Here is an 11,394-nt window from a genome sequence, read left to right as displayed (position 1 = left end):
CGCGACGTCTGTCAAGTAAAACCGCAAGAGAATGTTTGTGCGTCCAGTCTCAGGTGAAGCTTACGGATGAGGTGCAGTGTTTCTACTATATCTGCATCCGCATCATTTCTTTGCTGCGCATAAAACGTGTGCTCTGAAATTGGTGATGGTTGTAACATGATGTTGATTTGCATTATTTCATAAGGTTTTGTTCACTTAATTCTTTTTCGAAGAAGTGATGTTGCATTTCCCACACCCCACCTGCATTAGATTTGCTCCTCCCCCCATTCAGGTACGGAAATTGATCATCGCCACTCCGTCGCAACGCATTCCATTGCCGTGGGCCGGGCGATCATGTGGTCCACCAATGGTCTGCCGGTGCCGGTGGCATAACCCAGCTGTGCATAGGTCTCCCAGAAGCGTGCTCCGTAAGCCGCGCATTAAACCACTCACAAACGCCACAAACTGCTTGTCCCCAGCATCCCTGAACTGAGGTATAAAAGACCTTGTATACCGCGTCCTTTCAGTCAGTCGACGTGTGCATGTGTGGCAAATCCTGCTCCCAGCTGGACAGCCTGGTCTCTCCAGGGCTAGTCGAGCCAACTGTGCCCACCAGTGCACGCTGCCTGAATGTCGAATAAACCGCTCCACCGTACGGAGACATTTATCTGTTCTCCACACGTCTGTACACGGTAGTTTCGCATATGGTGTGATTGCTTGTTTACAATACATTTCCCACAAATTTTGTCGTAACAAAATTACTTAATAGTAAACCACTAAGAAAATCAAACATGAAGGCATTCACTGACGACTCACTAGGAGTGGCTGGACAGACAGCTCCATCTTGCGAGGCGGAGCTCCGTGTTCCATGACAAATAGCAATCACGGAATTCAGAATCAAACATGAGGACATTCACTGACGACTCACTAGGAGTGGCTGGACAGCTCCATCCTGCGAGGCGGAGCTCCATGTTCCATGACAAATAGCAATCACGGAATTCAGAATCAAGCATGAAGCGGCTGTGAAAAGCATCCTATACTCGGTTCGGTCGGCCGCTGCTCTCTCTAACTGCCCCCTTGACCCAGTAACCAAAAGCGCCTCACCCGCAGTGCCGGCGCCAACAGAGCAATCCGTAACACCACGAAAACCGACATTATTCTCACATGATTGGAGCAAGTCCCACAGATTTTAAGGCACGCCTGGCTCGCCGCACCTTATCAAATTGTGTCAGGCCCCACTCAGAACACAAACGCTCAGGCTTGGCCATAAAACCTTGAGCTACTACCGGAAACCTAGATTTATCACAAATGCCAGTCTTTATGACTACCATACCGTGAGAAGTCAGGTTCATTTCAACTTAAGCCACGTGAACAGCTTAACAGTTTGATGGGATTCGGTAGGAAACAGCGGATTTCAATGTAACACTGCTCAAGTTAGTCAGGCCACCGCACCTCATCCTTCCCAACGAAATGCCAGAGGCCAGAACAACGTATGAAACGTTTTGTTGTTTAATTCTGGTACATCAGCAGACACGAATGGCCCCACGGCCAGAGCCGCTCCAATGACGGGACCGTCAGACCACACAAGCGTCAAGTCTGCCCAGGTCGGGCCTTCAAACACTGGCGAACAGCCACCCGAAAACTGTCCGTCCTTCACAGCCCAACACGAGATAACGTCCCACGCGCAAGCCGCACCATCTAGGCCATGTCATCCTCCAAATACGCACTAAGCACGTCTAAAGCGGTGAACAAACACCCAAGGGCTAAAATATCCCTCGGAGTGTGCATACGTGGCAAGCGGCGCTGACCGAGGCGCTCCTGCGCCTACCCGAGGCGCGTCTTTAAGCCTTCCGCTCGGGCGCCGCACAGCCTCGCAGTGTGAGCCCACACCACTCAACTAGCTTGTGACGCGAAAACTACCAAACGGGCCAGACGACGGCACAACCCGTGCCTAAACGCGGCCCTATCGCAGAAGCAACTGGTCACCGCAGCAAGCCTCCTTCCATTCACAAACACGTCACATCGCCCGCATGTCAGACAGGCGCAGAACAAACGGCGACCGCTGACGGACAGCTGCGACCTGTTTGGAAGCAAGCAGATTAAACTGTGTTCTGTCATGTATGTACAGGTGAGCGCTGGAGGCGAATGCCAGAAATTATCCATCTAAGCAAGCCGACGGCAGAAAATTCTGGTCTTATCGAGATTCAAGAGCAATTTCCCATTAGGTATTTTGAGCGCTGGCGTTTGCCGCATGCGTAAGCAGCACGCCGCGCATGTGACGCCAAGCCTGGACGAAGAGACAGTTCACATCTGGGGCACGGTAAATCTGAACAAACGTGCAGAGTTGAACAGCTTTTAGAACGTTTCCAGCGTATATGTAACACAACCAAACGCCGCCTTCAGCATAAGCCAATGGCAGATGGTCAGCTCCGCGGAGCCGCCTCTCCCGCGACCGCGCCACTACAACCACAGACAGCTTCACACCACACGACGCGCGACTAGGTAACAAGCATGGACGGCAACATGGGGGAGGGAGACCCGTCCCGCCTCCCGACGAGCGTTGGCGGCGGCGACCAGGTGAGCAGCGCGGCCGGAAACGCCGACAGTCCGTGTCGCACGCTGCCCTCGTCTCGACGGCGGCTGCGAGAAGGCGAGCAGAGCAGAGGACGCCACCCGCCGCCCGGCGCTCGGGGCGGAGGAGAGCGAGCGTCGCGTGCAGGGGCCGGCGCGCTGCCGCCCAGCAGGCCAGCCGGCGTTCAGCCCGGCTCAGTTGCGGCAGCAGTGTCGGATCGGACACTCGACGTTGTCGCAGCCGTTGGCCTGCTCCGGGTGCGGGCCGTCGCGCACCAGGTCGCAGTACCAGAGCCGCTCGGCCGGCAGCCGAGGTGCGGCGGCGGCCAGCGCGCGCAGCGCCGCGCCCGACACCCGGCAGCAGCCGCTGACATCCAGGTGGCGCAGCGAGCCGACGGCGCGCGCCGCCGCCAGCCGCGCCACGCCGGCGGAGCTGACGCGCAGACAGCCGGAGAGCGAGAGGTGGCGCAGCCGGGCGCCGCCGCCGGCCGGCGGCACCAGCACGCGGCCGTTCTTGTCGCGCGGCAGGCGGCGCGCGCCGGCCGTGGCCGCGCCGCAGCCCTCGTGGCTCTCGCAGTCGTAGCAGTCGGCGTCGGGTCGGTCGGGCACCAGGCCGCCGCCGCCCTCCTCGATGTCCTGCTCGACGGCCGGCGGCGCGGCGTGCGGCCAGAGCAGGTCCAGCTGGGCCGCCAGCCGCTCCAGCGCCCGGTCCGTGAGGCGGGCGCAGCCAGACAGGTCGGCGTGCTCCAGACGCTGCAGCGACGCCGGCGGCAGCCTGCACGCAGAGACCACACACGGCCGCGCACTCAGCACACCGCAGCTGACTGCAGCCGAAGCGCCCGCTCCGTCTCTTTTAAGACGTGAAAGGTGAAAAGCGTACGAATGAAATGCATTCGTACGATAAGCCTTAACAGAAGTAAGCTTCATTCACAGTAACGTGAGGATTAACCTCGTTCCGCATGATATTTGCCAAACAATTAGCGTCTCGTTGTCCCCGCGGATGCTTACGAGTGGTAGCTGGATGCTCTGTATGTGGGTATGTGGATTCCAAACCTGGCGCCTCGGTTCCGAGGTCTTCTGTATGCTGTTCACGATTTGGTTCATCTACACTCACCAAAACCGTTTGAATCGCATGTGCCATGTGTTGTGTTCATAGCATTCTCAAGCCCCGGAACCTTTACTCATCATTTCTGCCAGTAAAGAAGGCAGCCATTCTCTGCTCTGCTCTGCAGGCACGGCACATGACGCCTGCTGCTATCATCGAGGCTTGCTTTGGCATCCCAGCCCAAAGCCGATGTGTAGGCAAAGGGTATTCCTAAAGGCAGCCACCGGCCAAAGCGATACTCCATGTACCTTTTGAATGAGCAGTCACCGATGCTGGTGTAGCTGACGTCCAGGTGGCGCACGTTCGGACAGTGGACCAGCAGCTGGCGCAGCTGCGTGCTGCCGAGGCCGCGGCAGCCGGCCAGCACCAGACTCTGCACATACTGACCCACCAGCGGCAGCGTGTGGCTGGTCAAACTGTGAACATGCCCCCAGTCAGCACCAGACTGCACGTACTGGCCCACCAGCGGCAGCGTGTGGCTGGTCACACTGTAAACACGCCCCAGTCAGCACCGGACTCTGCATCTGCATCATCATCATCTGGCATCATCTGGTTGACCTTGTGGCCTGCAAGACCTCGACCATTTGTCCTCCGTGCGTGAGCCAGCAGTGACCCCGCGGTCGGAGCCGGTCTGTCGTGGCTATCGCAGTCGGGTAACTACGCGGATAACCAGCCTGTAGCGTAATGCTTCCACTCGTACACTCGCCGACACCACAGTCATCCCGGCCCCATTCAGTAGCCCTCCGGCGGTCGGCGGCACCGGTGGCTCGCCTTTTGAGCATGCGCCGCTGGGCGGTGACGACCGAGTCCTGACGCTGGCCGGGCCACGGCGCCGGCTCACACTCGTCCACGTCGGCGTCCAGGTCCCGCAGCTTCAGCGAGGCAGACTCCAGCATCAGCTCGTCGATGACGTCGCCCTTCGTCGACACGCGTGCACCTGGCGACAGATGCCCAGCGTAAGCGCCCGCCCGGACATATGACCCGACGTCAGCCGCTCGGCCGCACCGCGTGCACCGACAAACCCCCCGTGCCACGTATGGCTCGGCCCGATGGCACAGCCTCCGCTCCCCCGACTCGCACCAGGATTCGGTCCCAGCGCGCGCCCCTCTCGAGTCGGCCGGCAAGGCACAGCCTCCGCTCCCCTGACTCGCGCCAGGATTCGGTCCCAGCGCGCGCCCCTCTCGAGTCGGCCGGCAGTGCGAGCCCACCTGTGCCGGCAAGGACCGGGCGCAGGCTGGTCCAGAGCGAGGGCGCCAGGCAGGCGGCGTGCCAGCGGCGGCACACGGCCGCACAGGCGGCCCGCTCGGCCGGCCGTAGCTGTGCGAAGATCAGCGTCAGCAGCTCCGGCGGCAGGCGCGGCACAGCGACCGGCGGCGGCGGCACCGCCGACTCGGCCCCCTTCTCCGGCAGGTCGGCCTTTTCGGACAGGTGGTGGTTCTGCAGCACGTCATGCTTCAGCTCGCGCAGCTCGTCGTAGTCGAAGTACTTGATCAGCAGCGGCTGGGGGAGAACCACCGGGTGCTGGAGTGGGGTCCGGAGCATGCGGCGTCTGGCCCGGCGGAGAACTGGGCTCTCGCCGCCCACGCCAGCCAGCTGGGCAGTTCGTGTCAAGGTGGCTTTCGGCTCAACTTTAGTTCGAAAGCATGGCAACTCATAACAAAACATACGTGACGCCACTACACGACCAGCTAGTGGCACGCCTCGCGCGGACCCCAGCGACCGCTGCGCGCTCCAGCGGCGCCGCCTCACCTGGAAGATCTGCTCCTCCTCCTCCATGTGCGGCAGGAAGTTGTCTGTGAACTCGTCCAGTTTCTGCCGCAGCTGACAGCGGAACAGCTGTCGCTCGCGCTCCGAGCCGTGCTCGCCCGCCACGCCGTTCTGCACCATCTCCAGCATCTGGGCCGGCAGCCGCAGTCAGTCGCACAACGGGCCCTACGGGTGTCCTAATGCGGAAATCTCCGGAACATTTTCGCGCTTGCCACGCAGATGTTCAGGGTAGAGCTTTCTTTGATTTGGCCTTTGCAGTTTGCCCTTACTTTGCCTCGTCTGTACCATCACCCACCAGCTGGTTACACTGGCTCCAACGACAATCGGCGGCTTCAGCATCCGTATCGGGGGAAAATTATTACAGTGTCGTGGTGACCCTCAATGACCTCAGGTCAAACCCCATCCGGCCTAGCGGAAGCGTTTCATCACACGCGCTCCTGAATTAGATACCCAGTCTGTGGCTTTTACATTTTATTCACGTTAGACTACACTGAATTAAAGACTACCCTTGTATACGTGGTTATTACATATACAACCACCATGGTTCCTTGTGCAATGGTGTACAACTCAAAAAATATTAGCATAAGAAACCAAATCCGACAAAGTTATTGGCATACCGAACAGAAGCTTGCGTGCCTAATGTATAGTTACCACACGACTACAATATCCTGTTCAACCAGCCCACAACGATGTAGTCTCATGACTGACGGTCATTTCGTAAGAAGCCGACTTCCCGAATGCAATCACGCAATTCATGCATTCATCCCCGAATGTGTTCATGCTAGTGTTGAGCAGTGCGTTTACGTCCGCCGGCATTATTGTCTCGTCCAGAATGACTTAGTAAAACGAAGATCACACCAGGTGGCAAAAGAAGCACCACCAGTGGACTCATCACCTTATTGTGACATAACCGAAACGTGGCTTTGAACTCCATTCGTATTACTGAAACCATCTCAGTTGTTCATTTGAGGGTACCGCGAGCTCCGGGGTGGCGTCTTGATCCGTTTGGTAGTCGCCACAGGATACCGAATGCGAGCAAAAACGGCCGCCGCCGATGACTCGTGGATTAACTTCAGGGTGTCTCATCGCGTGTTAACACCTGTGTGGGGTCGATCTCACAGAGACAGTAGCCGGATCACAAAGACTCGTCAGTCGATCGATAGCCTCCCGTTCCACCGCACGCATACACTCAACATCCCAGGAGACGAAGACACACACAGACAGCGGCGGACTCAACCTCGCGCGCCTGGGAGGGGCCGGGGCCCCACATCTCACTCGGTTACCTGACCACCCGGTTAACGAGAAACACGCTCCTCTCTTTCACTATCTCGGCAAACTCGGGTCCCGCTGCCCCTTCCGTCTCCCGCTGTCCCTCCTGTCCCACTGCGCTTCTCCCTCCCATTGCCCCTTCCTCCCCCCACTGCCTCTCTCCCTCCCGCCTCCCGTCGGGTTCCGCTGCCCCTTCCTCCCCTACCGTCCCTCCCCGCCGGCCAGCAGCCTCGCCTCTGTGAGTCGGTTGTCCTGGTGACAGCTGCACACGGCCGAGTTGTAGACGGAGAGTGCGCTCAGACGCCGCTTCAGCCGGTCCATGATGAAGTGGTTCTCGATCTGCTCGTGCTGCTGGAACTCCTTGAACGTCTCCAGCAGCGACGAGAGGAAGCAGGCCATCTCGGCCGCGTTGTTGAAGTCGGTGGTGGAGAGCTGCGTGCGGGTCAGTCGTCACGGCGGCGAGGCGCCGGCCACGCGCTCCACGTGTCCCAAGGGCGTCGAGATGCACACAACATGAAAGTGTTTGGTTCTCATCAATTTGGTCCTGATTGGTAATGCAGTTCAACAGAGATGATACAAAGGAGGCCCCAGGAGAGAATTATGTTAAAACATGGAGTGTTCATTGTGGGTACACACCTGATTTCGATACATCTGGACGAGGTATTTCATTCTGGAATGGGGGACTGTGAACACGTCCACCTCTTCTGGAAACCGTGGAGGCATGTTGGACCTGGAAAGCAACAAGACATGTACAACAGCTCCTGGCAAGAGGACATGTAACAGAACTATATGATGCACTCCTCATAACCCAATTCAATGACACCAATGTCTAAAAAATGCTTACATGTCTTATGCAATGCTGGACATCTCTTGCACCAACAAGGCTGAAAGTTGCCACACTTATCAGCCAGTCTTACCCGCTGTTCTGCAACTAACCACTGACAATATATTTTGCTGGGCCATAGCAATGATGCATGGGGTGGAGCCATCATAACGTCAGTTCAGGAATAATGCCGGGTCTGCCTGCAGTCCCTCTACTTCTGTACCCTGGGCTATGTGCAATGATGTGCTGATTGTTGTCTTGGGATTACCAAAGTAATCATGGTTTTCCTAGAATTGAAACTCATGGGTGCTCAGCCTCCTGGTCCTAATGCTCCCAAAGCATCTGCACCTAGGCAACAAAACCAAAAATTTGGAAAATGCACACATTTTATCAAGAAGCATATGAAATAAAAGGATATTCTTAACAACACATAAAATGCATATCTAACTTATCAACATGCACTGTGTTTATTTCTTTTTTGTCAATCAATCAATGACCATATTTAAAGGGAGTGTTCCACATTTGCATGGTATTTTGAAATGAGTCATCTTGAAGATCATACAGCACAGCTCACAGCCTTGGCCTCCTTCAGACCTAAGCTCCTTTAGCTTCAGTTCAATAGAGACCAATCCCCCATGTTTCAGGCTAGACTCTATCTTTCATAGCTTTGGAAATCATTGGGGAGTTTGCATCAGATCTCCCCTCCCCATCAGTCTGCCATAAACAATGGTAAGAGCTAACCTTTTGTCACTCTTGGGGCTTCATGCATTAGTATTGTCCACCTATGCAGGGCATATCTTAGGCAGCATGGAAATAAAGCCCTGGTTAAGTGATCATAAACTCTTTTGCACTTTACAAATAGCTCAATTTTTCATTTAACAGATGAAATGTGAGATGGCATATAATATGGGCTCTGCCAAAGCCAAAGATACAAATATTGATCTGAAAATGTCATTCACCCAAAAGTTTGGATATGAAACCAAAATCTTCTGTCTATGAGCCCATCCACATCAGGCAAGGCCAAGGGGTGTTATTTCACAAAAGGAGTAGGGGAGAGAGCTGAACAGTGGAAAATGACTCAGCTTATTCCCACAATATGCCAGCAAACAGCTTCCTCCCCAGATTTGAGCTACTTCCTTCCCAAAGTTGCTGTGGCTGCATCAAAAGTTAGGGAGCTGAAGCCCCCCCCCCCCCCTCAATTTAATAGGATACTACACCCCTCAGCTCAGCCTAGCCTAGCTGAATATCAGATGGCATATCATCCAATTAAATTTTGATGTTGAAAATGGCTAATAGTTTGACCACTGATAGCATGTAATCTCTGATATGATGCTAAAACCACACCACATTGATTTGATGCAATGCAACATATGCTCTTTGGAAACTCACAGCTAATTCCAACACAGCATATTAGCCATGGGCTCCCATGCTCCAAAAGCATGAAATGCCACCTGACAAATCAGTGGAATCCTTATATGCCAACCTGGCTACACAGCCATGTCAGCTGTAGGATCTTTGACTAGGACATGTGTTTGGCATCTGAACAGTTTTGGCAAGGGCCAGTGTGGGCATGTTCTGCACCTACAATCACGACAGATTTTTGGAGGGTGCACAGACTTGTGTATAGTCACCCCCTATTCTAACAGGGGCATAAGCCCAATGGGTAACCGTCCTTTGCATCACAGGGTGTACACATATAGCATTATCATATTTTGAAGGATAATATAATGTATCACTTTATGGTTTTCACATCTTGCTTTTATGTATGCTCCAAAAGAAATAATCTCATGGAAGCATTCCTATTCAGATACAAATTTCCCAATTTCAACACTGCTATGTATGCTGGCACCCGGCTGAGATCAGTGCGGTTTGACAAACTTCGCAAAAAAGATGACAAGACCATTTAAAAAACATTGAGTTTCCCACACCTATATGAACTGACTTTCAAGCAGCTTTGGCCAAATCCTGAGGTGAGAAAGGGACACAATGAGGCCAAGGCGCCTCCTGCTTCCAACGCGGACACGCACATCATCACTCACACCTGGTGAGGATCCCGATCCCAGCACAGCTCCTCTCAACACCAGCCTTGGCATCAAATCGGCACGCGAAAGTAAATGATCTCACCTCTGGGATGCTACGAGTGCGATGACGCATCCGCCCCCGTCACCGCCATCACGCCCCTCCAGCCCCCTCCATGCACGCACGCATGATGCAATGAGCTTGGTGCCTTCCAAGCCTCGAAGTTATGGTAGCTTTCTAGGGTCGTTGTATTTGTGTGTTCTTTCCTGTTTTGCGATGCAGGTGACGCATGTCGCGAATTGACGACAACTGTAACGCGCGTGACTGCGTCGCAATGATCTCAGTTCCAAGATTGCACATCTTTCCAGACATACTGCCAGCTGCTTGTAACAGCTGGTTATTATTTTTTCAATAAGTGTGACCACTGCACTGGTACCTTCACGCACGGAAAAACGCATGAACTTTTGTGTTTACAGGAGCTTCTGTTAAAACTTCCTTCAAATCCGGATCAAAATCTGGTTCAGTCACTCGAATAAAGGAGTGTTCCACATTTGTATGGGTTTTAAACTGAGAAAGACATTTTGAAAATCATGCAGTGCATCTCACTGCCTTGCCCTTAAAAAAACTGAAAATCAGTAGTAAAGGCGGAGAGGGGCGCAAAGCATGTGCCTCCCCTTCCTTGGGTTCCGAGGGTCTTTCGTGTCCCTCGGGACCTACGATTAGGGGCCCGATTTGAGGTGCTGAAGGGCAAAAAAGCCCGGCCGGATGTCGTATTCAGGGGCCCGGTCCGCAGGGCCGGGAACTCCAACGCCAGCCAGAGGACTCATGCTCTGATCAGGGGCCTCCGGAGTCGATAAGGGTCTATAGGTCGGTCAGACACCACCAGTAACGCACAGTCGGCTCCGTGGCGGCATTGGCCTAAAGAGCCATTTCCCCAGAAGGGACAAGGCCGGGACCAGCGATTGACATTAGTCGGAGTCCAGTGTCTGTCAGGGCCCACAGCGCCTAAGTGAGAGGGTTCCGCTCTCGCGAGGGGCCCCAAGCCGATCAAGGGTAATGTTTGAGGAGAACCGAAGATTGGACCGAGCAGCCTAACGGAACCTACTATCAAAGGCCCAGGTGGAGAGCTTATGGGCCCGAAGGGCTGGCTGCAGGCCACGTAGAGAATTGCGACCCGTGGGGTCGCGACCTGAAATGTCAGTCAGGGGTCATCTTGCACTGTTTGAGGATCTCCTGAGATCATGCTAGTGTTTAAGCCGGCCAGGGATCACGAACACCACAGTTGGCTCTCTGTCAGTCTTGAACCCTGGGGCCCCATTTCCCCAGCAGGAACAAGACTGGGGGAGGGATCACGATATACATCGATCTGGGTCCCTGAATGTTTGGGTTTGCTGTGTCCGTCAGGGCTCATAACAGGGTGTTATGTGTCGGCTAGTGGACCCTAGTCGGTCACGGACTTTGAGGAGGTCCGAAGAGGGGCAGGAATGTCCATCGGAGCCAAAGATTAGGGGTCCGATTGCACTTGAGCCTGCCCCCCCCCCCCTAACCCGAAGCGGTTGTGACCTCATATACCAATCAGAGGGCTTCTATTAGGCCCCTTTTATTAGGGTTTCCTATCCCTATTATATAGGGCCTTGACACAGAGCCAAACGGCCGGCTCCATTTCCGTCTGAGTCCTCGAGACCTATGGCCGAAGCAGGAACGAGGCCGGTGTCCGCGATTTGCACTGTTCAAGGCCCCTACCACAATGAGGGGCTCCTGTGTCGGTCAGGGGCCACAGTGCCGAACAGGGCTCCTTTGGCGTCAAGCGGCCCCGAGTTGGCCAAAAGCGGCGTTTGGGGCCCGAAGAGGGGCTGGAGGA

At 55.0% G+C, this 11,394-nt stretch overlaps 1 protein-coding gene across 1 annotated transcript; it reads right to left on the bottom strand.

Annotated features, from left to right (window-relative positions):
* Nucleotides 1-4,138: 4,138 nt before the first annotated feature.
* LOC119112630 (F-box/LRR-repeat protein 5) lies at nt 4,139-9,876 on the bottom strand. The gene is made up of 7 exons (XM_037236858.1): nt 9,639-9,876; nt 7,328-7,421; nt 6,926-7,123; nt 5,405-5,551; nt 4,864-5,155; nt 4,356-4,592; nt 4,139-4,221 (listed from the first exon to the last, which is right to left on the bottom strand). Exons 2-7 carry the CDS (start codon nt 7,412-7,414, stop codon nt 4,139-4,141), a joined length of 1,044 nt encoding a protein of 347 aa, XP_037092753.1. The 5' UTR covers nt 7,415-7,421; nt 9,639-9,876.
* Between the last annotated feature and the right edge of the window lie 1,518 nt (nt 9,877-11,394).

This window comes from Pollicipes pollicipes, unplaced genomic scaffold, assembly GCF_011947565.3.
Source record: "Pollicipes pollicipes isolate AB1234 unplaced genomic scaffold, Ppol_2.1 Scaffold_7261;HRSCAF=8764_pilon_pilon_pilon, whole genome shotgun sequence".
In the NCBI taxonomy this organism is placed as follows: domain Eukaryota; kingdom Metazoa; phylum Arthropoda; class Thecostraca; order Pollicipedomorpha; family Pollicipedidae; genus Pollicipes; species Pollicipes pollicipes.
This window is presented reverse-complemented; position numbering and strand designations above follow the sequence as displayed.